At 36.7% G+C, this 27,294-nt stretch overlaps 1 protein-coding gene across 1 annotated transcript in view; it reads right to left on the bottom strand.

Annotated features, from left to right (window-relative positions):
• The window catches only part of THEMIS (thymocyte selection associated), a 183,144-nt gene extending 165,485 nt beyond the window's left edge, over positions 1–17,659 (bottom strand). The window contains exon 1 of the mRNA XM_007524998.2: positions 17,569–17,659. Within this exon, the coding sequence (XP_007525060.2) occupies positions 17,569–17,659 (91 nt within the window). The remainder of the gene's footprint in view (positions 1–17,568) is intronic.
• Between the last annotated feature and the right edge of the window lie 9,635 nt (positions 17,660–27,294).

The following is a 27,294-nucleotide window of genomic DNA, read 5'->3' as shown; positions in this document are numbered from 1 at the left end:
TTTAATGAGACTGAGGCTGTTTATGATGCTGTCACAACACTTTATTCAATACATATAAATCCCAATTCCCCGGTACCTCTCCTATGAACTATAACGGCACAGGTAAGGTCTTGTCAGTGATGTCCTCTTAAACAGGCTGGTCAGTCTGGTCTCTCCGGCAGGTCTGGAAGCTGGTGGTCGTCCTATAGCAGGTCCGGTAGTCTGTGGTTAGCCTAGGACAGGTCCAGCAGTCTATGGTCAGCAGGCAGTTTGGTCTCTCTAACAGGTCCGGATGTGGTCATCCTGGCCTGGAGAGCAGGTCTGGATGTGGTCAGCCTGAAGAACTGTCGCCTTGGGTCCAGCTTAGGAAACCACGACCACCCAAGGGTTGAGTTGAAGTGGTTGTGCCACAAGCAGATGGGCACAGGAGAGTGGCATTGTTGGGAAATTATGCAGATGTGATCCAACATTGGCAGGGCCCACAAACCACTATATTTCCATGAAAGTATTATTTACAGATATCCACCACGTTATCCCCTCAGGGTATTGATAATTCAGTTAAAACCATTGCAATAGTTGCTAAGGAAGCTTCCACCTTCCCAACATGCCCTTTGCCTCTCTCCACCCCCTTTCCTAACCAATCCTGTCCAGACTTGCCACTTCCAGAATCCTCCCATAAAAGTCCCTCCTGCTTCTGCTTTAGATCTCTTTGCTCTTCTCTCTTCCAGCAACCTGGAGAAGGGCTGTTGGGCATAGTGGGAGGCGGCCATTTTTGCTAGCTCCACGTGGCTTAAACCCCTGTGCCCACTTCACACCGAAGTCTGGGGAGCCTGCGTGAATAAAGATTTGCATTCCCACTCTGCCACAAATTCCTAGTCTCTTCTCTCTCCCCAGACGCAACGGACATGACATCATGGATTGCTCCCTTTCAGTCAGTCCTTCAGTGTTCATTTCACTGACTTTTTATCCTATGCTTCCACGGTTGGGGGTGTGGGGTTACACCACCTCCCAGCCAATTAGGTCCGGGGCTTGTCTAACACATCAAACTAAACTTATTGACCTAAATAGGTGCATATGTTATCTCAGGTTTGAACCTCTGGTTGCTGTTTGTGAGGAAAATATTTTTCTCTTTCTCAAAAATATTTTGACAAATATTTTTACACAAATATTTACCACTGATTTCTCACAAATATTTACCAGTAGTTTCATAAGTATTTTTCACACATTTCATCACAAATGCTTCTCACTCCTAGGCACACAAATATTATTCTAAGTTCACACTTCTTATATACAATATTATTTTAAGTACACACTTCTGGTTATTTGTCACTTAGCTAAGTATTTTAACACTTTAAATATTCAGTCATTCTAGCTTTACTGCAATTGAATGTTATACAGAGGGGCACCTGACTGAATGCATGAATTTTCCTGTTCCAGACACATACTCTCATTTATGTTAGAAAATATAGAAAAATACAAACATTATGCTAAGAGAAAGAAGTCAGATGCAAAAGACTATATATGATTTGGATCATATGAAATGTCTCTGAAAAGTAAATTTATAGATAAAAAGCAGGACTTCTCAAAGCAGAGCCATGCAGGAATAATCATTAGCAAACCATGCTCCCTTAAAACAACTATGCAAGGGAGTCGGGCTGTAGCGCAGCGGGTTAAGCACAGGTTGCGCAAAGCACAAGGACCGGCAGAAGGATCCCGGTTCGAGCCCCCGGCTCCCCACCTGCAGTGGAGTCACTTCACAGGCGGTGAAGCAGGTTTGCAGGTGTCTTTCTCTCCTCCTCTCTGTCTTCCCCTCCTCTCTCCATTTCTCTCTGTCCTATCCAACAACGACAACAACAATAACTATAACAATAAAACAACCAGGGCAAGAAAAGGGAATAAATAAAATAAATATTTTTAAAAAATCAACTATGCAAAGAAAAATAAGGGACAGAAAAACTTCAGCAGAGCATACCTAGACTCACCTGTAAAATACAGCACCCTCTAAAGAAAGATGAACTTGCAGATGTGGTCAATGAAGCAAAGAGTGAGCAGACATATGTCTAAAAACTCAGTGCCTGCCAACAGCCATTGCCGCTAGTCATATGCAATAGGTTTGAGGATTGAAAGACTGTGGGACTATGTTAAAGCTTGGTAGAGCTTATTGGAACTCCCCCCATGCCTGGATGGAGGTCTGGAAAAGACACTCCCTTGTTAGCCTCTCTCACAGAGATGAGCAAAGGGGAAAAAAGTCTCCCAGACTAAGTTTCCCCTTATTAGACTCTCAAGCCCACAGAGATCTCACAGTTTCTCCCTGCTAGCAGCAGGCCACATGGCTGCTTTCTTTAAGGTTCATTTACTCTAAGTTCACCTCACCTTCTGATCACAAAGGAGAACACACCTTATCACACACTCCTAACAGTGTTCCTTGATGTCCTTAATTTACATCAAACCCTGCTTATCTTCTCTCTATCTCACCTTAACAGGTTTAACCCCTATTCTTCTCTCAAATGCCTTTGGGTAATTAAATGCATCAGGAGACCAATTATCTTGACCTTTATGTATCTGCATCAATTCTTGTCATACCAGGCCCCTAGCATAGGGGCAAGCTGACCTTTAAGAAACCTGTAATTTCTGACATATTTGAAAAATGTTCTTTGTTTAACTTTCTCTATATATACTCAAACCCACCTCCCAATAAATGAATGTGTTCGCATCCGAATGCTCCCCGAGTCTCTTTCTTTATCATTTAGTTTCTTGAGCTAGTGATAGAGCCTCGGTAGCTTACCTTTCTGGCTGAGAGTCACCCCATGTGAGTGAGTACCAGCAAAAGATCTTGGAGCCTCATGTCCCAGTCTCTGTAAACACCCCTAGGGACAAGGTTGATGCTCACATTTCACTACATAGCCCAACAGAGGTGGGAGAGTGAAAAGTCTCTAATACGAGCTTCAAATTATCAGTGATGTCAACTTGACACAGCATATTAAGATGAGATATGCTCAACTGTAAACAACCTTTTGACATATTCCTCCCTTAACTGATGTACATTTATCCTGCTCTTGTTAGACTGACCAATGCAAGACAAAAAATGAACCAGAGAGGGTACAATTCAATGATGAATTTATAAAAGGAAAAAAAGTGGAATAAACAACTTGTTTTCTTTCTTCAGATTTATTTCTTTGTTGTAAGCTGCTCCATCAAATAACTGAAGATTATATAATGATGCAGGTCAATGTCTCATAATTACTAATGAGCTAGTTTCCCCATGGCTTTCATCTAGATTTGATAATGCCAATTTTATTTTTTCCCTAGTAGATATCTCTAAAGCAGTTTACATATTGCAAATGGTATTGCAACATGTGAAGTTAGAGGAGAAAATAGTACCCTTCAATTCATATTTATTTTTATATAAAAACAAATTAAACCAAACTATACTGGTATTTACTATAATTGCTTTCTAGTGATTTAAACTTTTCTAGTTTCTAGTATTAAAATTTTAGGCTTAATCCTATAAAATGTTCTAATTAATCAAATTATCACATGGTATATATGATCCACAATAAAATAAGATAGGTTTGGAATTTTTAAAAGCAAGCTACACTGTTTATCTAATTCATTCATTCACTTGCAACATACTCCCATATAGCAGAATTCATATGTACCAAATAAAGTTGGGATTTTATGTAGTCTAATTTTAACTATACTTTCACAGAAAAAAACATAACTTTCATATAAAGGCAGTTGAAAATTGAAGATTGCAGAAACTATCGAGAAGAAAATGCCAGTGACACTTCTATTCCTAGTACAAACATCATCAACTGCATACAAATGCTATCTGAAGGAATTGTCAAACCTAACGAGATTATTTCACATACCAAAAATATTAATGAAAAACTTGTTCAAAGTATTATATAATGTGTAGACTGGACTTTCATGAGATATCTTTTTCTTAATTTTTAAAAATTTATTATTATTATTATTTTACCTCCAGCATTATTGCTGGGGCTCGGCGCCTGCACTACAAATCCACTGTTCCTGAAGGCTATTTTTCCCCTTTGTTGTCCTTGTTTATCATCGTTGTTGTTATTGTTGTTGTTGCTGTTGCTGTTGGATAGGACAAAGAGAAATCGAGAGGGGAGGAAGAGAAGGGGAGAGAAAGATAGACACCTGCAGACCTGCTTCACTGCCTGTGAAGCCAACCCCCAGCAGGTGGGAAGCCAGGGGCTGGAACCGGGATCCTTGAGCTGATCCTTGCGCTTTACGCCATGTGTGCTTAACCCACTGCGCTACCAACCGACCACCCCACCCCATGAGATACCTTTAAAGTTATCATTAAACACAGGTTCTGAAATAAATATGAACCATGTATTTGAATAATTCTATCACATGGTATCAACATTTTCATAAATATTGAAGTATTCATAGATAAAAATGTTTAACATGAATAATAATTTTCAGTTATGGAGCTTTCACTAAAATGTATTAATAACCTGCATAATATAACAATATTAAAATTTTTCTGAAAGTAAGTTTAACAGAAATTGACAGTATTCAAAGTGCCTTTTATTTTCACTGTACCCTTTTATAATCATAGTTATGTACTGTTATTTGGTCACAAATATCTATAAAATATATGTTAAGCGTACATTTTCATTTAACTGGGAAGGTTTGTGATAAAACTAATAAATAAATAAACTCCTGATCAGTTCTTGATGGAAACTAGCAATCATCAGTTCATACTGGCCAAAAATGGCTTTCCAATTTTCTGCATAAATCTCTACATAGATAAACATGGACATACCTTGTCTTATTGTGTTCTGATTTGCTGATAGTACAGTATAACAATTTGACTGTCTGTGACAACCATTTGCTAGCAGGAACTATCAGTTCCATCTATCCAATAGCATGTACCCACATCATGTCTTTGTGTCACCTTTTGGTAATTCTTACAACAATTCAAGCTTTTCATAATTATGATATGCTATGATGAACAGTGATTATTGACATAGTTGTTATTGGGAGGACACCGCAAATTATGCCTATAGAAGCTGGCAAACTAAATTAATAAATGTTGCATGTGTTCTAACAGTTTGACAACAGCCATCCTCCTATTTTCTCTCCCTTTTTTCAAGTCTTCTTATTCCCTCAGACACACTACGATCATCATCTCTGGCATTATGCTATTCCACTGCAGAATACTGTGCCCCAGTATGGTTCCATAGCCCCCATGTCCACTTGGTCGATTCTAAATTATATTCCTCCATGAGGATAATTTCTGGAACCATCCGTTCCACCCCGGTTCCATGGCTGCCAGTTCTTAGCAACATCGCCCCGCCAGATATTCGTCGGGATGCGGCATCATCTAAGTTCATTTCCCATGTCTGCGCTCGACCGGACCTGCCAATATACGCGGATATCTTCGCCCACCCTGTCCAACGCTTGACGTCTCGTCATCCAATCTGGTCCCCTATGCCTACACTGAACTTCTCTGTTCCAGACTCTTGGAAGCAGAGTTGGCAGTCAGCTGAGGTCAAGAACAAACACCTCATCACAGACCCCTGCAAGCGTCAACCCGGCTTTGACCTAGCACGTTATGATTGGGCCCTCCTCAATCGCTATCGAACAGGCCATGGCCGGTGCGCCGCTGTGTTCCATCGCTGGGGAGCCAGAGACGACCCGAACTGCCCCTGCGGCTACAGACAGACTATGACCCACATAGTCAATGACTACCACCTCTCCAGATTCAAAGGAGGTCTCGAAACTTTACATCAGGCTCAACCTGACGCTGTTGACTGGCTATGGAAGAAGGGCAAACGCTAGAAGAAGAAGAAGAAGAAGAAGAAGAAGAAGAAGAAGGAGAAGGAGAAGGAGAAGGAGAAGGAGAAGGAGAAGGAGAAGGAGAAGGAGAAGGAGAAGGAGAAGGAGAAGGAGAAGGAGAAGGAGAAGGAGAAGGAGAAGGAGAAGGAGAAGAAGAAGAAGAAGAAGAAGAAGAAGAAGAAGAAGAAGAAGAAGAAGAAGAAGAAGGAGAAGAAGAAGAAGAAGAACAAGAAGAAGAACAAGAAGAAGAACAAGAAGAAGAAGAACAAGAAGAAGAACAAGAAGAAGAAGAAGAAGAAGAAGAAGAAGAAGAAGAACAAGAACAAGAACAAGAAGAACAAGAACAAGAAGAAGAAGAAGAAGAAGACACAATAATGTTGAAACTAGACCAATTCATAACCCCACAATGATCTCTTAAGTGTTTAAGAGTTTCATGTCTCTCATTTTCAATCAAAAGTGAGTAGTAATTAAACAACTATAAAGCAAAGATGAGCCCAAAGCCAGTCTTTTGACTCAAACAGTTAGTCAAGTTGTGAAATCAAACTTCTCGTAGGAGCAGATAAAGCACAGGCCTTGCATACGTAAGGGACTAAGACTACTACTTAGCACCACATATGAAAAATTAGTGCTCTCTCTTGCTAAGTAAAAAGTTTAAATAATATTATTAAAAGTGTTACTCCAGTAAGCACACACATACACACAATGATAAAGTGAAATAGCCCTATTGTATAATTGTGGAAGAAGTGTAACTGGTCTAGACAGAAGATCAAATCAGTCACAGTGTAACTCTAAGACAAAGCCCAATTCACAACAACTCTTATTCTCCTCAGTTCTATAGTGAAACCAATGAAGAAACTATAGAAGTAAATTTTTAATCTAGTAGAGGTTGGTTCTTGAGATTTTAGGAAAGAAATCAAATCTTAAGTGTAATACCAAGCAGCAGTTAATATAGAATCTGCAGCAAGTTATCTAGAAGATCTTGGTGAGTGTCTACATAAACCAAGAGATGTGTGTGTGTGTACTTGTATGTATGTGTGTGTGTGTGTTCACTAATGCTTTACCACTCTGGGATAACTATTTCAGACCAAAAGAGACAGACAGATGAAGGAAGAGGGAAATACACCATGACAACGATACTGCCCTCAGTGTGGCAGATGATGGACTCGAATCTTGGTTGTGTACATGATAAAGAGGCACCTTCGCAGGTGAGCTATTTTATCAGCCCAAAACAAGAGCTTTTAATGGTAAAGTCTTTTAATGCAAAAAAGTTGACATCTAAGACACACATAACTAGGTAGAAGAAGCCATGTGTCACTTCAATGATTTAAAGATAGATTTAACCTCTTGGGCAGAGCTAATAAAACAAAGGATGAAAGGTATTGTATCTGGTAGAGCACATATGTTACCATGCTCAGGGAGTCCTCAGCCCCCACCTGCGGGGGAGCAAGAGGGGGGACTTGATGAGCTGTGGAGCAGCGCAGCTTCTTCTCCCGCCTCGTCTCCGACTTTGCAAGAAAAATAAAGAAAAAAAAAGAGGAGCCACATAGTGATACATCTGGGTAAGTGCACACATTACAGTGCACAAGGACCCAGGTTCAAGCCCCTAATCCTCACCTACAAGGGGACAGATTCATTAGTGGTAAAGCAGGGCTACTGGTATCTCTCTGTCTCCTATGCTCTCTATTCCCCCTCTCCTCACAATTTCTATATGCTCTATAAATAAATAAATATTTTTAAAAGGAAAAGAAGAAAATTAAATTACCACCAGAAATAGTAGAGTCCTGAAGGCACTGAGCCGCAAAGATAACCTTGGGTGATAAAAAGAAAGGAGGGGGGGCTAGTAATGCTCTGGTCTTGAGAGCTTGTTTGGAAGTTCTAGCTCCTGCTAGAACCTCCAACAAGGGTATAGGAGTGCAGCTACTCCTATACCCTTGACTGAAGACTGGTCTGTCTCTATGTTTGTCCTCTTCAAGGGAGCACGCAGCTTCTGGAGGGATAAACATGGAGCGGAGGGACAAACATGAAGTGGTGAGGGAGGAAAGGGACACCCACCTAGCCAGTCAGATCATCCGAATCAACTCTGGCAATCAATGGGGTGACAAATGTCGCAGCCAGATTGCCCTCACATCCAAAGCTGGTGGTCTTAAGTTGAAACCAATGTCCATTTCCAATTGTCAAGTCCTAAGGCCTTAAAGAATTAATGCTAATTCTATTCCTCCTAGCCTTCACAAATGGGACAAAATTTCCTGAAGGTCAGAATACTGTTTACAATGTAGTTTATTTTAACACAATGTTGAAACCAATTGGAAAGAATAAAAGATCCTTTTCAAAAATTTACTACTCATTAACGATGCACCTGCTCACCTAAGAGATATGACAGAAATGTACATGTCACTGAATGTTGTTCTCATGCTGCTAACACAACACTATATGGATTCAAGGGATAATTTCATAACCTTGGAAGTAATTAAGTGGGTAAGGTGTTGAACCCACAATCATGAGGTCCTGAGTTCAATCATTGGGAATTTTCTCTCTTTTTCATTAATAAGTAAATCTTTTTTTAAAAAGGGAGCAACATTGATTTGCAAGTCCTACTAATTAAGAAATACATTCATAAGACCATCACTGACATAGACAATAATTTTTCTGATGGAACTGGGCAGAGTTGATTGACAGCCTTCTGGAAAGGATTCACCACTGCAAATGTTATTACGGTATCTGTGATATGTGGAAGTAGATTAAAATAGCATTATAAACAGGGAGTTGGAATGAGTGCATTCCAATATTCATGGATGACTCTGATGGGTTCAGTATTTCCATGGAGAAAATAACTGTTGGTGTGTTAGAAATAGCAAGAGAAGTGGAAGTGGAGTTAGAATTAGAGCCAGAAGATATGACTGAATTGCTGTAATCTCAGGATAAAGCTTTAATGAGAGAACTGAGGTATTTCTTGTGGATAAGCAAGCAAAGCAGTTCCTTAAAATCTAAGCTACAGGTGAAGATGCTGTGAACACTGGCTTAAATGACAAAAGAAGAGGTGAAATATTGCATGCTTTTAGTCTATAAGGCAGCAGCAAGATTTAAGAGGACTCACTCCAGGGGAGCTGAGTGGTGGCACATCTGGTCTAGTATAAATATGACAGTAAACAAGGACATCTACTAAAGCAAGACACAATACTTTTATCTTCTGAATTAATTTCACAGTCTTCTAGTGTGTCTCTTCATTCCACTGTGAGATTCCTATCACCTATTCTCTAGGCTTCTCCTAAAGTACCAATCAGTTCCTTTCAATTATCTGTCTCAAACTGGTCATAGGTATTCCTTATCAAATCTAAATTCCTTTAAATACACTTGCCTAGTCCTTAAACCTCCTCTCATAAGATTCTTTTGTCTGTTCTCTTTATGTTCAAAACACAGGGCTAGTTTTCTTCCTCTGAAAGACAAAGCCCATCTTGGTCCCAAGATGTTTGCACTGGGTTACTGTTTGTAATGTACTTTCCCCAGAATTGTCCTGCCTGATACCTTCTCAACATTCAAATCATTGATCCTAAGTCAACTTTTCTTTCTCCCCTCCCCCTCTTTTTTAACTTGAATTCTTCTTGCACGTGCACAATCTCACCACTCAGAGCTGAGATTTGCACACTAAAAGAAACGTCATTACACAAAAGTTTCCCCAAGAGTCAAGTGCCCTACCACTACTAGGTGGGATTCTGGGGGCTGAAACCTGCACTTTGCACATGGCGGGGGAGGTGCTTCATCAGGGGAGCTGTCTCAAAGGCCCTAAATCAGCTCCTGCAAGTTGCATTCCTAACCACTTTCCTTCTCAAGTCCCCAAATGATTCAACAGTTCCAGTCATTACCAAATTATGTGACCTTGAGACCAATAAAATCTGTGCCACTCCATACCCACAGCCACATCTACCAACATCATTTCCCTCAGTTGCTCTGTTTTATTTATTTATTTATTTATTTATTTATTTATTTATTTATTTTTGCCTCCAAGGAGGTCATTGGGTCTCTGCTGACACTATGAATCCACTGCTTTTGGTAGCCATTTTTTTGTTTTGTTTTTGTTTTTTTTTTAAATAGGTAAGACAGAAATTGAGAGAGGAGGAGTTGGAGATAGGGAGGGAGAAAGATATTCACATGCAGACCTACTTTGCCCTGGCTGAGGCTGGGAACCAGGTCAGATCTCTATCCTTATGTTAACTACCGCTTGCGCTTAACTGGGTGCATCACCACACACCTCCCTTCTCTGTTTTTATCTCCATTAACCTCCCCATTTTCTTAATTAGATGAAAAGTTATCTTATGTAATTTCCACTTGCTCTGTCCACATTCGGAAAGTTCTTTCAGATAAGTGCAAGGCTAAAGTATACTATAGTAAATTCAGATCTCTGCTTAAATTTTATCTCAGCAGAGATATCTGCCTAGTTTACCCTAACAACAAATCACATCTCCTCTCAATGTGTATCTATGTAGTTCTTTGTGACACTTGTATATATTTTAAATGCTTGTCATTTTTTCCATTACTTGGAATATAAGATCCTGGAAAATAGGTAGGGGTTTTTTCTACTTCCCAACTACAATTGTAGTCCTTTAAACAATATATAATAACATATCGTTTTAATATTTTGAGCTATTCTATGCTGACATTTATTTGTTATTTATTTATGAAATGTGATTCTCTAATCATTATAGCTGCTTCTGAAATTTTATTTTAAGTTTATTCCTAGAGTTCAGATGTTTATGCAAACTTTATATGTTGACGATGCATTTTACCAACTGCTACTTGAAAATCTCGACAGTTTACAACCCCACCAATTGTGCCTTGTCTCTCTTCTGCACATTAATGATGAAAGTGGGCTTTGTGGATATTTTCATAGTTGTATCCTAAAAGTTAAATGATGACTAATTGCCCTACTTGCATCCTATTCCTAATCTGAAATTCTTTCTTAATAATTCTGGCAGGTGAATTGTCCTAAATTTCTTTTTCCCAGATTTAACTTTTATATATGTCTATAGTTATTTAAAAATATCAAAAATTTTATTTACATTCTGAATATAAATTTTGTGAACATATTGTGAATATGTTCCCGGGTTGTAATCTATCGTTCATCTACTTCTATGTACTTTGTTTCTTTTGATTATGGAAACTTCCTATCTATGTTTTTTATCTTTTAAAGTCCCTGGTTCATTTAAGAAACTGGTGAGGAGGGGTCAGGTGGTGGCACACCTGGTTGAGCACAATGTGCAAGGACTGGGTTCAAGCCCCCAGTCCCTACCTGCAGGAGGGAAAGCTTTGGGTCTAGGGAAGCAGGACTGTGGCTATCTCTCTCTCTCCCTCTATGACCTTCATTCTCAACTTCTGCCTGTCTATATCCAATAGATAAAGATAATTTTTAAAAAAATTTTAAAAAGAAGTTGTGTTTTAAAAAATGGTGAGGGGAGTTAGGTGGTAGCTCAGAGGGTTAAGCGCATGTGACCGGTGTAAGGATCCTGGTTGGAGCCCCCGGCTCCTCACCTGCAGGGGAGTTGTTTCACAAGCAGTGAAGCAGGTTTGCAAGTGTCTATCTTTCTCTCCCCCTCTCTGTCTTCCTTTCCTCTTTCGATTTCTTTCTGTCCTATGCAACAACAATGACATCAATAACGACAATAATAACTACAACAATAAAACAATAAGGGCAACAAAAGGGAATAAATAAATTTAAAAAAAAATAATGGTGAAGAGGGTAGTATAACCAGATTATCTCTTGCACAAAGTGAGATCTGAGATGTTTTCAGGTAATGGGGTGACTATGGGTCACAGGACCTTGATGGAGGGTATGTTAACTTTCATATATCATGTTTGGGCATGAAAATATTCCTGAGAGCTGACAATTTTATAAAATAACATTGAGTGAGACAAGCCAGAAAAAGAAAGATCAATACCAAATGATCTCACTTATAGGTGGAATTTAAGGACAAAAAACATAAGGTGAAAATTGGACTGGCTGTGGCATATTGCACCAAAATAAAATACTCTGGGGAAAGAGGGAATGGGACAACATGAAAGGACATTAGATTCCTATTGTTTCTCCTAGAGACCAGTCAAGGAGAGATGAGAGATTTTGTCTATGCTTTAAAGACTATTCAGTAAATAATTAACTCCCTGATAAAATTTTAAAATAATGTTAAGTCATTAATGAGAAATAGTGTGAAAAAAATTTTAGATAAAGACAGATTTAATATTCTTCTATGGCTTCTTTGAATGGTTTTATTACTAATATTTTAATATTTATTTATATATTTCCCTATTTAATTTACATTGGTGTATAAAGCAGTAGTGAAATTCAAATGCATGTTATGCTTTTTTGAAATAGTTTATCGATTTGACTCATAATAAATCAGCATTATAAGTAAATATAATAGTAATACAAGCTAATATTAATTATAAGATTTCTAACAAGGAAGTTCACTATTTGACATTACACTAGAACTGCTAGCCAGTCCTTTGACTAGAGAAAAAGAAAGTACAGTCATTGGAAAGAAGAAATAAAATCCATTAACATTCACAGATCGTGTACCTGAGACTTCAGATACTGCAGGTTCAGGCCCTGACACAACTTTATGCCAGAGTCAGGCAATGCTCTCATCCTCTCTCTCTGCTCTCCCATTTTCTATTTCCTAAAATATAAGTCTTTATCAGATAGTCTTAATTTTACATAATTTTAGAATGTGTGTGTTTATAAACATGATTTTTAAAGTTAAAAATATTCTCAAAAAACATGAATGTGTACATAACATGCTATAAAGGTATATTCTTAGAATGCAAGAAATAAAACAAAAAAATTCAAAAGATATGACTGATAACGGAGGGGATAACATCTCACAGTTGAGAATAAATATGGGGGGAAAAAAGGGTAGGAACACCACACACACACACACACACACACACACACACACACACACACACAAAGATAAAATGTTATCGGCAGAAGTGAAAAGATATCTTAACAAATACACAGCTAGACCAGGTCCATGGATCTGAAAACTTAATTTAAAGTGATGCCATTTTGTTCCAAACCAGTGCCTTACTATTTAAAATGCTACAGGGGTATTTGTCCATATGAATTGTTAAGTGTATATGAAAATTAAAATATCCAAACATATGAAAATAATAAATTAGGAGAAGATATTCTATAATAGTAATTCTCAAATTTCACAAGTCATAAATCAGGTAGGGTTTTTAAAGTCCAATGTTGATGTGTTATCACTTATAATACCCCTATTTGTCCAATAGGTCCAGGTATCTGTATTTTTAATACTTCCTAAATATTATTATGTGCAACCAAGTGTGAGAACTACAGCATTGTGGTATATCATTATGTATAATATAATATATCTTAAACACTGTTGCAAATGTGCATTAAAACAAGATCAGATTGAAGGATAACAGTAAGATTAATGTAACAAAATAGAAGCTACATAAACAAACCCAGAAATGTATGAGCACTATTCATGACTAATACAACTCAATAAAACAGTAGGAAAAAAGCAAAGTTTCAATAAATATTATTATACCACTGAGCTACATAAGGAAAAATAATCATTGGGACTTGTGACTCACATATTATGGTTACTCAAAAGTCTTACAAGGGGGCTAGGGAGTAATGCATCTGACTGAGCAAAGTCATTAACCATGTGGAAAGGACCCAGGTTCTAGTTTCACCTGCAGTGTAGGAAGTTTTACAAGTTGTAAAGCAGAGGTGCAAGTCTCATTCTCTCTCTCTCTCCTCCAGCCCCTTCCTTCCTCTCGCCTCCGCACTCCCCTTTTCCCTCTTAATTTCTCTGTCTTATCAATTTTAAAAATAATAAATAAGTAATAAATAAACATTTGGGGTAGGTAGATAGCATAATATTTATGCAAATAACTCTCATGCCTGACACTCTGAGATACAAACTTCAATTCCTACTATGTGCACTTAACCCACTGTGCCACTGCCCGTCCCCTCAAGTTCAATTCCTAACACAACCATAAGCCAGAGTTAAACAGTGCTTTAGTAAAAACAAACACCCAAATAAATTGATCTCAACATATATCCTATACACACACAGAAGCAGATTGTAGATCTGAAAGAAGTAAACAAGTAGATATACAAAAGGTATGGATAATACTGTAGAATATCTTAGTGAATTTAAGGTAGAGAAAATTTTCTATATCATACAGAAAGGAAAATAATTAAAAATTGACTACATAAATATTAAAAATTTTAAAACCCCCATCCATCAGAACATATAACTGGGGCTGACTGGTGGCACACCTGGTTGAGTGCACATGTTACAATGCACAAGGACGTGGGTTCGAGCCCCAGGTCCCCACCTGCAGGGGGAAAGCTTTGCAAGTGCTGAAGCTGTGCTGCAGGTGTCTCTCTGTCTCTCTCCCTCGCTATAACCCCCTTCCCTCTCAATTTCTGGCTGTCTCTATCCAATAAATAAAGCTAATAAAAAAATTGGAAAAAAAGAAAATATAACTAAAAAAAGAAATTTAATAAAATGAAATGCTTAAAGAATATCTGTAGCATCGATAATGGACAAAATAGCACTGCATCATGTATATATCTACCATTACACATTTCATCTAGCCAATCAGAAAAAATAAGAATTGGGAGTCCAGTCGTAGCGCAGCCGGTTAAGCGTACGTGGTGCAAAGCGCAAGGACTGGCATAAGGATCCAGGTTGGAGCCCTGGCTCCCTACCTGCAGGGGAGTCATAAGCGGTGAAGCAGGACTGCAGGTGTCTATTTTTCTCTCCCCCTCTCTGTCTTCCCCTCCTCTCTCCATTTCTTTCTGTCCTATCCAACAGTGATGACATCAACAATAATAACTACAACAATAGAACAACAAGGGCAACAAAAGGGACTAAATTTAAACAAATTTTAAAAATATATAGAATAGAAAAATGAATGAGGTAAATGAACACTCTCCTCATGAAACGGTATCTCCAAATATCCAACAAACATCTGAAAGCTACTCAATCTCATTAGTCCCTAAAGGACTATAAACTAAAACTGTAGCTACCATTAAATTCTCACCAGACCTAAATCTATAATGTTGGTAATATCAATTGTTGCCAAGGAAACGAATTAATTGAAACTCTCATAAAAACTCTGGTGATAATGCAAATTGGTATAGTTACTTAAGAAGTGCATTTTTCATTACTTAACCATGGCTAACTTACATTGATCTTATAACATGCCAATTTCATTAATGTCTGCATTTAACTAATTTTATACGCATGTGATCATGCATATACTAGAATGTTCCTGACAGTCCACTTGTAACAACTTCAAACTGGGAATAAGTCAAATGTCCAGAACAGTATAATAAGTGAATAGATACTGGGAAATTTAATGCATGTACAAACTATTGTATTTACTTTCGAGTGTAAAACATTAATCCCCCAATAAAAAATAATAATAAGTGAATAGATCATAGTATATTCATTCAGTGGGATATAATGCACACTGAAAATATATAGGATAACATAGATCAATTTTACAAAGTATCTGGTTGGCACATCTATGTATGTATGTGCGGACCAGAAACTAATGAATATAATTTTTCTTTTATATAAAGTTCATTAGTTTGTAAAAATCATAATGATTGTATTTGGGGAGACTAGCAGATGGTAACTGAGAAAGGGCACAAGATGAGACATCTAAAATACCTAACTTCCTGACTTCTGACTTGTTAGATAATGATTAAATTAATGTGTTTACTATATGAAAATTCATTAAATAATTCATTTTTTTCTTGATGGAAATACAACACAGCGATAGAGTAATGAAAGATGGTTTGAAGTCAGACAGTCTGTACAATTTTGTAAGATGATATGAAAACGTCATTTCTTCCAGAGTTAATCAATAAAATTAATATAATGCAAAAGAAATTTCATTTCAATTTCCTAAGTGCTCAATCTTTAAAACATATTTGAAAGATCCAAGATGTCTACATCAACAGGAAAAATGGAATAAAAGTCATGAATGTGTCTACATGTAAATCATGTAAATATATATCAACACAGTTCAGAACCAATGTATTAATAATAATATGATTATGACACAATTTGGAAAAAGTAGATGATTGAAATACAAGATATATTTCAGAGACCAGACCAATACAGATGTTAGCATATAATAGAATTCAAAAGCAGCAACAACAAAAAGTGGGGGAAGATAACTAGCATAATGATCCTGAAAGATGAATTTATAATATGAAAAAAAATAGAGATTTTATCCCTGTGTACCCCATATCAAAGTGTTCTACAAATAAATTAAAAGTTAATAGTGTAATAACGAACTCTTAAGTTTGACATAAAACAATGTAAAAAAATGTATTTGTGACCATCATATGTAGAAATATGTCTTATATTAATGCAAAGCCTCAAAAGCAAAAATCATGAGACAAAATATGACTTGGGGTTGGCTTAGGAACAGAGAGAAATAGCACAATATAGTATACATGAAAAAATGTTGTTTGGCTCAAAACAGTTAGTTTACAGATGAATTAACAAAACTATAGTAAACTGGTATCCTGTGCGAATTCATCACTTGTAGATGATATATATATGTAAGAGAGAGAGAAAGAAAAAAACAAACTGGAACTGATATTTGTTCATCCTTGCTTTGTTTCAATCCAATATCTACATTATTTTGTCCATAGAAGGGTAAGATTTGCCTACCAACATTTCTTTAATTTATATTCTTGGCTTGTCTAGACCTAATTCCACTGTTTCAATCTTACCATTCTTGTGACTCAGAAATATACATCTCTAGACAAATATATTTATCTTGTGATTTAATAATCTTAGTTGATTTCTGACTTTTCAATAGATTCTTAAAACTTGTGTTTAGTAGACACTATGTTCTATACCTCTTTTTTTTTTTTTCAATTAAGTCACTGCAGAGTGAGATAAATGCTAACATAAGCAACACTTAAGTTAAAACACCTACTAACACAGACAGAGTAGCTTTATCTGTCTGTTGTCAATCAGGTGTGATTCCAGAACAGGGCCACGATGAGTGTGAAACTAACTTTAGTGAATTCTTCTTCCAAAGTGTTGAGCTTTCATGACAGAGTAACTAGGCTTTATCTTTATACTCTAGAAACTAAGTGTGACTAATAATTTTTAAAAATTCTTTTGATTAAACTATTCATGTTGAATTATTTGGAGGCTTACAAACAACCCAAGATACAAATAGTTTCATTACATTTCTTGTCCCTATCCACTCTAGAATCTTGTCTAGTTTTTTTCTTTCTACTACACTGTTGGATCTTGATTATTCTGCAGTTAATTTCTCTTCCCTATGATTACCTTACCTTTAACAGAACTCATACAGTTCTATCAAAAATACTTCCTCCGGGAGTCGGTCAGTAGCGCAGCGGATTAAGCTCACATGGCACAAAGCACAAGAACTGGCATAAGGATCCGGGTTCAATCCCCCGGCTTGGCTCCCCACCTGCAGGGAAGTCGCTTCACAGGCGGTGAAGCAGGTCTACAGGTGTCTCTCTTTCTTTCCCCCTCTCTGTCTTCCCCTCTGCTCTCCATTTCTCTCTGTCCTATCCAACAGCGACGCCATCAACAGCAATAATAACTACAACAACAATAAAAACAAGAGCAACAAAAAGGAAATAAATATTTTAAAAAGTATTTTAAAAAATACTTCCTCCATCTCCCTCAGAATATATACCTTGTCGACATATTTTTGCCAGCCAAGACATAGCAGTGTACTTACCTTCAAAATAGATGCCTGATTGAATTTCTAGAACTCGAGGGAGAGTCCTAAGGTCAAGGGAGTGAATATATTCTTCCAAAGACAATGCCATTGTTCTGGCAATTTCTATACAAACTTTCAGAAGGTAGTTAGATATGCTCAGAGCTTCTGGGTCTGCCTCGTGTGCAGTTGTTGTCCTTGATCATCATTGCTCACCTCAAGCAGGCAGGAAAATCACACTGGAGCCCAACTGGGGTGGAGTAGATCTCTGTGGTAAAGGCAGTGGGGGTGGGGGGGAGGCAGGGGAGAGAGGTGTCATAGCTCTTTTTGCTCTCATTGTGGCTTTATTTCCTTCTGACACTGAAGTAGAGCAGAATGGGGGTGAGCTGAAGCATGTTTGAAGAAAGAAAAAAAAAAATAAGCAAGCTAGCCAAGGAGCTAACTGTGACTGTTACCAGTACAGGTGTGCCTTAACAACAGGGCAAGACTGCTTTGTGTCAAGAGTTGCTTGTGGTTTTTTAACCCAGAAAAAAAAAAAAAAGAGGAGCACAGGACTAAAGTCTGATCTTTTAATGGCACCATGTTAATGTGCCTTTGTTTCTTTGGTTTATTTCCAAAATATGTCATAGTATCTTATTTGCATAGTTTCTGATGCTTTTAAATTAAATTTGGTTAAGAAAATGCTCTGTCAGCTCTTTTTAGAAATCTGATAGTCTGAAGAGACGATCAGAAGCTTTTTATTCTTTCACATTAAAAGTTTGCTGATTCTCAAAGGATGGTAGGGCAGCCCAAGAAAGTGATATGGTAAATTAGTTTGGATTTTCTAATCTCTCTGTGGTGGAAGTATGTAGTTCTTCATGAAGAAACCTGGGTTTCCTGGTTTTAAATCTGTTTTAGGTAAATTGTGTCTTGTTTTTGCTGTTCCTCTTTTGTCTCACAGATGAAATGGAGCAGAAAAATAGAAGTTATGTGATTTTTTTCCAAGACTCAAGTACTACAGTTCTGATCCTGTGATCCAAATTTAGGAGAAAGCTGGCATTATAATAAATTTTACAAGAATACTTGAAGTTTCCATATTCTGATTGTGTAAAAGAGAAAATTTGACGTTAGTTTCACTTACAGAAAGATGCAATCTACTTCTTCTAGCGTTTGCCATGCAGTCTACTAAGTTAATATATCAGTCAACTTTATGTAAAAGAAAAAAATCGGTACTGCTATGGCATAAAATCATAAATATGGCTTTTTGACAGACTGATAAGATAGTCACAAAGTTAGGGGGAAAAACAGACATTAGAAAGAGAGTAAGACATTTGCAAGTGTAAGGACAAGCTTCTAACTGCTAATTATTCCAAATAAGAATATCAATAGACAAGGCTCCTGACATAGTAACTGAATAAATAAAACAGGAAGACTTCATAAAGGTGCCACCCTGAAAGCAATAAACTTTTGCTTCTATTTATCCAACAGATCCCAGTATCATTGGAAAATATATAACCAGTGAGTTCTTAGCCTAACAGTGGACAGTGGATTTCCTCCTTGTCAACTTGACCTCTCTGCCTCATTTTCAAGGCAGATGGTTCTTTTTTCAAGGCAGATGGTCTATAGTCTCTTCTCTCAGCGACTTCCTTTAACTTGTTTATTTTAATTAATTTTCTCTAAGTTTTACTGCATGTTGCCTTATTCTCTCAGGTCCCTCTCACATGGCCAACCAGAAGACAGCAAATAATGTCTTGAGGGCCAGTTATATAACTTCATGGATAAGTGTGTTGCTTTGCCATGTGTGCAACCCATATTTGAGTACAGCCCATACTTCATTAAAAGGCTTTGGGGCTATGTTCTCTTTCATTCTCTCTGTCACTATCTGAGAGAAAGAAAGAAAGAAAGAAAGAAAGAAAGAAAGAAAGAAAGAAAGAAAGAAAGAAAGAAAGAAAGAAAGAGAGAGAGAGAGGGAGGGAGGGGGGAGGGAGGGAGAGAAGGAAGGAAGGAGGGAGGGAAGGAGGAAAGGAGGAAGGGAGGAAGGAAGGAAAGAAAGAGAAAGAAAGAAAGAAAGAAAGAAAGAAAGAAAGAAAGAAAGAAAGAAAGAAAGAAAGAAAGAGAGTTGGGAGTTAAGCGCACTTTGCACAAAGTGCAAGGACCAGCTCCTCATCTGCAACCCGTGGAACAGGACTGCAGGTGTCGGTGTCTGTATTTCTCTCCCCCTCTCTGTCTTCCCCTCCTCTTCCATTTCTAGTTATCCTATCCAACAACGATGACATCAATGACAACAACCATAAAACAACAAGGACAACAAAAGGGAACAAATAAATATTTAAAAGAAAGGAAGAAAGGAAGAAAGAAAGAAAGAAAGAAAGAAAGAAAGAAAGGAAGGAAGGAAGGAAGGAAGGAAGGAAGGAAGAAGGAAAAGAAAGAGAAGGCATGAAGGAGGGACAGAGTAAAGGAAGGAAGGAAGGAAGGAAGGAAGGAAGGAAGGAAGGAAGGAAGGAAGGAAGGAAGGAAGGAAGGAGTTTTGAGCTACAAAGAGAGCTCACTGCATAAGTTGCTTGCCTTGTCATGTACATGACCTAGGTTCAAACCTCAAGGACACATGTGCAATGCCATAAAAACAAGCAAAGCTCTGGCATTGTGGTCTTCCACCATCTAAATGAAAAGTGATAAGTGGAGTGGTGATATTAAAATGTGCACGACCCAGATCCAATAAGTAAATAAAGGGAAAAAACTATCTGCAGATTTAAGGAAAAAATGTTTATACTACAGGTTATTAAAATTATTTTCTTAGTAGTTCATTTAGATCTGTGTAAAATATACTGATTTCTTGTTACTAACTTTAAAAGTTGTGTTTTTCCCAACATACCAACTAGTTCCAAGACAATACATGTTTTTTTTTTCCCTTTGAAATAACTGTCAAAGTCCTTTTCAGTTTATTTCACTGCTGAAAAGATTTGTTCCTTTTTAGTCAATCAAAGACTATATGTAGATAAATTGAAATATGGCTATTTGTATTATTTAATCAGTTTACAACATACCTGTTATTAGAAGCTAGCCAAAGTTTAAGATTACTTTTGTCCTTTCTTAAATATAGAAGTTAATGTGCATGTTAATGCAAATATACCTTTTAATATTACACACATAATCCACCATTTTATTTGTTATTTCCTTTTGTAGCTTAATCTAAGGGAAAAAAAAAACTCATGCCATTTGTTCCTCAATGTTAGAAAACACATTCTATTTTCCCTTGGCTACTTTGAAAGTCCTTAACTTCAAATGAACACCAACAACTCAAATAGATTTTTTTAGCAGTCTTTCTGTTTTTTTTCCCCTAATTTATGGGATGGGGGTGGTAAGTGGTTTACAGCATAGTTGTTTGTCTATATATGAATACAATTTTCTAGTTCCACATGCTAGGCCTAATTAGGACCCCAACACCCCCTCCCCACCCCCAAGCTATCATCTTCCGATCCTTCCCCAGAGACCTAGAGTCCCTTGTTCTGGTACATTGTTTGATTCACCCTGTGCTCTTCCTTTCCAATGTTATGTCCCAAGTTCCACCTACATGTGAGGTCATGTAGAGGTGATTCCTTCCTCTCTTCCTGACTTTGCCCATCCAAGCTATTTTTCAAGTTTCATCACAGGTGAGGCAGAGATTGGGATTTTAGAATTTCTGAAATAACATCTAGGTCTTTGATAGTTGGCATTGGTTGACAAACATTGATCATATTGCTCTGTTTTGTCCCCCATTTCCCTATATATTTGGGTTCTTCTTTTGCTGTTGTTTGCTCTATTTTAGCATTAATCAACTCATTTAGAGTTGTAGTTCCTTTGCTTCTATTCATGTAGAACTCCTTTCAGTAATTCTTACAAGGCAGGATTGTTGCTAGTGAAGTGCTTTAGTTTCAGTATGTTTGGGAAAACTTTAGTTTCTCCTTCAGACTTGAAAGATAATTTGGCAGGATTCATGGCTGATATTTTTCTCCTTTAATACTGTGAATATGTCATTTCTCTCCCTTTTTGCCTCTAGGATTTATGATTAGAAACCTGACTATGACTCTACATAGTGCCAGCGTCTTCATTTCCCTAGCAACCTTCAATAATTTTTTTCCTTGATTTTAGATAGTTTTAATATGTCTTGGCCATCATATCAATACAAGAGGCAGTGGAAATTGTTGGTATCTTCCAAGAAATCATCCCTCACACAGGTAATGTTTTCTTTTCTTTATTATATATGTTCATGTTTTATTTATTTCATGTATTGACTTCATAGTCATAGTCTTTTTCTTTTCCTTTTTTTATAATACACTCTATTTCCCCAAAAGTATAAAACTGACTTTCCAAATTTTTCATTCTATTGTTCTGTGTGCCTCTTCTAGGCACAAAGTTACAACATGTTTCTTCTCTGCCTTTCAGATAGCGTTGTGCTCTCACATAAAGTATTTGTTTTGAGTAGTCAAATACAAACTTCTATCTGAAATGTGATCTATAACACATAGAATAAGACAGGGCAAAGATCACAGCAGTAACACATAGGACTTGCATGTGAGTGAACTCAGGTTTGATCACCACCAACAGTCATATCTCAGCATGCTCTGATCAAAGGAGGGAGGGGGAAGTAGCATAAAACACTGAGTCTTGGCTTTCAGTTAAGCAAAGCTTTGTGGGGTAAAGGGCACCATGGAGTGCAGATTGTTGATCTATTAATCTACAATCAGTCCTTATCAGGAAAGAATATAAGTACAATAATGTTGACTTTTCAAATTTTTCAGGAACAATAAAAAATGTGTTTTTCTTGGTGAATTATCTTTTTATGCTTTTAAAATATAGAGAAATAATATGTGTATGTTACATTAACTGATATTTATAAAATATTTGCAATTTATTTGTAGAAAAATATTGATCTCTGAAAGAATGTAAGTAAAAGGGCTACTCATTCTGACTTCTGTCCTGTACCTATATGGTCATGATATCTTAGTTTGTTTCACTGGTTTGAACTTTTTTCTGAGAGCTAGACCGATATAGCTAACACTTCTTGGTTATTTTTCAGACATTCAGTTCAACAGTTCAAACTGAATGTTTAATTCCTACAGCTTTTCTCACTTCCATACTTCTTATTCCCCTATTCCAAACATTGCACCTTTTTTTCCCCTCTTATATTCTCCATTTCTGTAAATAGCAACCCCTTCATCCAACTTTCCTATCAGACTTCTGAACCTTAGTGTTGTCTTCCTCTGCTTATATTTATAATGAAGCAAAATTGCTAGAGCAAGCCAAGTCAGTTGCTAAAACATTTCTACTTACATTGTCTAACTCTCCTCAAGCTTACTGTGTTTCTGTAATGAAAACCATGACCATCTTCTGGAAACCTTAAAGAAAAATGTGTAGGAGGCAGGTAGTGGCAGACCTGGTAGAGCATAGCATGTTGCCAAGTGGAAGGACCTGGTTTAAAGTTCCCAGTCTTCACCTACAGAAGAGAAGCTCCAGGGCTACAGGTGTCTCCCTGTCTTCTTCTCCCTCTCTATCTCACCTTCCCTATCAATTTCTCTCCTTCTCTATCCAATAAATAAATAAAATATTTAAAAGAAAAAGTTGTTAAATGATCAAATTTTATTAAATCTTTGTTTAAAAATATTTATTTTAAATATTTGAGATAGAATTTCACAGAAGAAATCAAGGGAGAGAGAGAAAGAAAAAGAAAGAAAGAAAGAAAGAAAGAAAGAAAGAAAGAAAGAAAGAAAGAAAAGAAAAGAAAGAAAGAGAAAGAAATGAAAGAACAAAGGGAAATCCAGAACATCATTCCAGTATATGTGGAACTGAGGATCAAATGAGAGCCTTAGATATATAGAATCCTAGAACCCTACCATTTAAGTTATAGCCCTGATGCTTTTTAAAAATAAAGTTATATGAGATAGAGACTCTCACACAAAAAAAAAGAGAGAAAGAAATCAGCACTACTCAGAAAAATGTGATACCAGGGATCAAACCAGGAACCCCAGATATGCAAGTACTGACCTCTACCAACTGAGCTATTTCCCTATGCCATCAGACTTTAAAACTTCCTCTCTCACATAAGGCTTGAGTGATTTTTCTAAAGTATGAATTATCCAGGCTATTCTCCTTATGAGAATTCTGTCTTGAATAGTTTATTTTTTTTAAAGATTCATTTATTTATTTATTTATGAGAGAGGGAGAATCTTAATATCAATTTGGCACGTGTGATACCGGAGATCAAACTCAAAATTTCATGCTTGAGAGTCTACCCACTGCTTAGTCTTTCTATTGCTCTAGCGCCCAGATCACAGCAATCAGTTTGGTTGGTTGGTTGGTTGGTTGGTTGGTTGGTTGTTTGGTTGGTTGGTTTGTTGGTTGGCTGGTTTATTGTCATCACTGGGGCTTCACTGCTCTGGATAAGTTTTTATATAGAAAAGATAAAGAAGGAGAGAGAGAGAGAGAGAAATATTAATTTCCCAAAGCTTCTTCCAATGTCATGGGGCTCAATCTGGGTTGTACACATGGTAAAGTAGTGCACTATCCAAGTGAGTTATTTTGTCAATCCTGTAATTTATAATTTAATTTCTATTATCTGTAACCTATTACAACAAATAAACAGAAAGTGAAATCACCATTTTTTACGGTGATTTCACTGTTTTCAGCTCATCTTGGATGAAGCTTGAATAAATTATGTTAAGTGACATAAGTCAGAAACAGAAGGATGAATGTGGGATGATCTCACTCACTGGCAGAAGTTGAAAAACAAAATCAGAAGAGAAAACACTAAGCTGAACTTGGATTGGAGTTCATGTATTGCACCAAAGTAAAAGACTCTGGGGTAGGTCTGAGGGGTTCAGGTCCTGGAACAGGATGGCAGAAGAGAAACTAGTGGGGATTGTATTGTTATGTGGAAAACTGGGAAATGTTATGCATGTACAAACTATTGTATTTACTGTTGACTATACAAAATTAATCCCCTAATAATAAATAAATTAAAATAAAAAAGGAAAAGAAAGAAAGTGACAAGAACCCAAAGTAGTGTGCTCCACATGACCTGTGGTCAAAATGAATTCCTTTGTAAGCCTGTGTGTGACATTTGGTCCTTTCTTTTAAGAAAAGGAGTAAATAATTATTGGAATTTTTTTTTGTTTTCAGGTAAATTTCAGTAATGTCTAAAGGCATTTTTCTTAAAAAGATGCCTTTAATTTTGTTCCAGTAAATCAAAAGGCTCTAAAAATTATTGTTGAGAATAACCTATGCTTAAATCCTAAACTTGTTCCTCAGTGCTTTTATTAAACAAAGACAGACCTGCCAATTAACTCATCTCAAAGACAATGATGGGCTTGTAGTAAGAGTCATTGTTACAAACAATTTCTGCTTTAAAAAAATATTGTTGGAAATAAAAGAAAAATAAAAGCTAAAAATAATTTAAATAAAATTTCCATTTCTTTGCTATTCTCTTTGTAGGTACTTGTCTACAAATGACAGATGTAGTTGAACCTTAAAGAAGGTTCACTAGATGAACTACAAAGCAGGGATTTAAACCAATATTTTATTATCTGAACACAATATTCATTTTAATGAAGACTAGATATTAGTCATATTAATTTTACTGGTCATCTACATTTTTAATTTTTTAAACATTCTTGTTATTGGAGTTAAGTGGTAACACAAGCACATGACAATGTGCAAGGATCCTGGTTCAGTCCTCTGGTCCCCACCTGCAGGTAGGAAGCTGTAAAACACTTCTACAGGTTTCTCTCTCTCTCTCCCTATATGTCTCCCTCCTTCTTCTCAATTTCTCTCTGCCTCTCTCCAAAGTAAATAAATAAATACATAAACTTTCTCATTATTTTTAGTAAAAAAAAAAAATGAGTCTTTGCTATGTAAAACTTATGATTTCCAGTCACTGATGAGTTTAAGAAGCAGTTCTAACTACAGGATAAAATGGTTCTGGGTAATCATAAGATATCATAAGTGGATCAAGTTCTTTCTTTTGCATGGATTCATGTCCAGAGATAATACAGCTGTGGGAATTCATGGCAAAGCAATACTTACATTGTCATTGGTAAAATGTATTGAAAAGAAACCACCTTCTCATAACAGGAACAATGCCAGGATAATCTCTGACTTAGTCATATTCTATAACATGACCATTTCTAACCAATCACTGTAACTGAGAAAATGGAATGTGCTAATTGCTCATATTCAAGAGCTCTATCTGCATTAGATCTTATTATACAGTTGCCTCAGCTATATCACAAAAATAGAATTGGGGGCAAAAATGATCTCAATGTAAAATCAATGCATCATATTTTTTAAAGGAGAATTTAGTGTTTGATGGACAAAATCATGATATAACTATTAAAATTATTCTCAGTGTTACAAATGACACTCTTTTTCTTTTTAGTTCCCTTATCATAATGCCTTCCATTTCCTCTGATAGATGTGATTATGTGCTATCTTAATCTACAGAACGTTGTTATAATTATTTTAATAACATAGAAAGAAAATAACAAATATACCATGAAACAAGCTGTGTACCTTATCACAGTCCACTTGGGAATAACATTAAAAGGATTCCTAATTTAAAACCTCTTTCCCTAGTGGGGCAGGGATCTGGGGAGGCAGGGCTCCAAGACACATGGTGGGGTTTTCTGCCCAGTAAAGTCTGGTTGGCATCATGGTATTATCTGGAACCTGGTGGCTGAAAATGAGTTAAGATACAAAGCAGAACAAATCACTGACTAATCATGCCCTAAAGGCAAGTATATTGCAGATAAAGATTTGAAGTCTCTGTTTTGGAAAAAGCTAGTAGGTCTTATTTTAGGTATATTTTAAGGGGCCCATGACTTTACTAGTTTTTGCCTGAGCCTAACATCTGTATGAGGGTGGGCCCAGCCTATTAAAATGTGTGTGTGTGTGTGTGTGTGTGTGTGTGTGTGTGTGTGTGTGTGTGTGTGTGTGTGTGTGTGTGTTAAAGGTGAATAGGCTGTTATGTAGATAAACCTATTCCCCTTTGTGGATGCTCAAAATGATTCTTTGCTTAGGTCTCTTTCTATTACTAGAAACTATAAAACTAGAGCATATTTTAAAATGTGAGTCTCACAAAGAGGAATGACAGGGATGCTGATATCATCATGTATTTTTTGCTCTGGTATTTTCCCTTTCTGTAGAATTTTTTTTAGTATTTTATTTCTTTATTATTGGATAGAGACAGAGAGAAATTGAGAGGGAAGAAGGAGGTAAAGTGGGAGAGAGAAAAAGAGACACCAGTCATGAAGCTTTCCCCTTGCAGGTGAGAACCAGGGACTTGAATCTACATCTTTGAGCACTGTGATGTGAGCATTCAACAAGCTGCGCCACTGCCTGGCCCCCTTGTTGTAGAATTTAACCCCTTTCCTAGGGTTATCAATCAGAAGTAAAACTCCTTTACTATAAGAGATATTTCAGTTTCTCTTTCCAAAGGTCGTAGTTTTGTTATATTACTCTAAAATTATCACCTGGTGTTTATATTGCATTATTTTAAAATTTAACTGAAATGTGCATATAGAAAGGAATATAGCCACTTCAACAGTTTTATTTACTCTCTTTTTGACATATTTTCTATATCTGTCAAAAAAATCAAGGATGCTATTTATATCACACTGCAATAAAATTCTTGAGCTTTTAAGAAACAATTTAGTCCTATTTTTTTAACTTGATAAATGATTTACAATTTTTTTAAATATCTGGTACAGTTTCCCACCATTCCCACTACCATTGAAA

This window comes from Erinaceus europaeus, chromosome 4, assembly GCF_950295315.1.
Source record: "Erinaceus europaeus chromosome 4, mEriEur2.1, whole genome shotgun sequence".
NCBI lineage: Eukaryota > Metazoa > Chordata > Mammalia > Eulipotyphla > Erinaceidae > Erinaceus > Erinaceus europaeus.
This window is presented reverse-complemented; position numbering and strand designations above follow the sequence as displayed.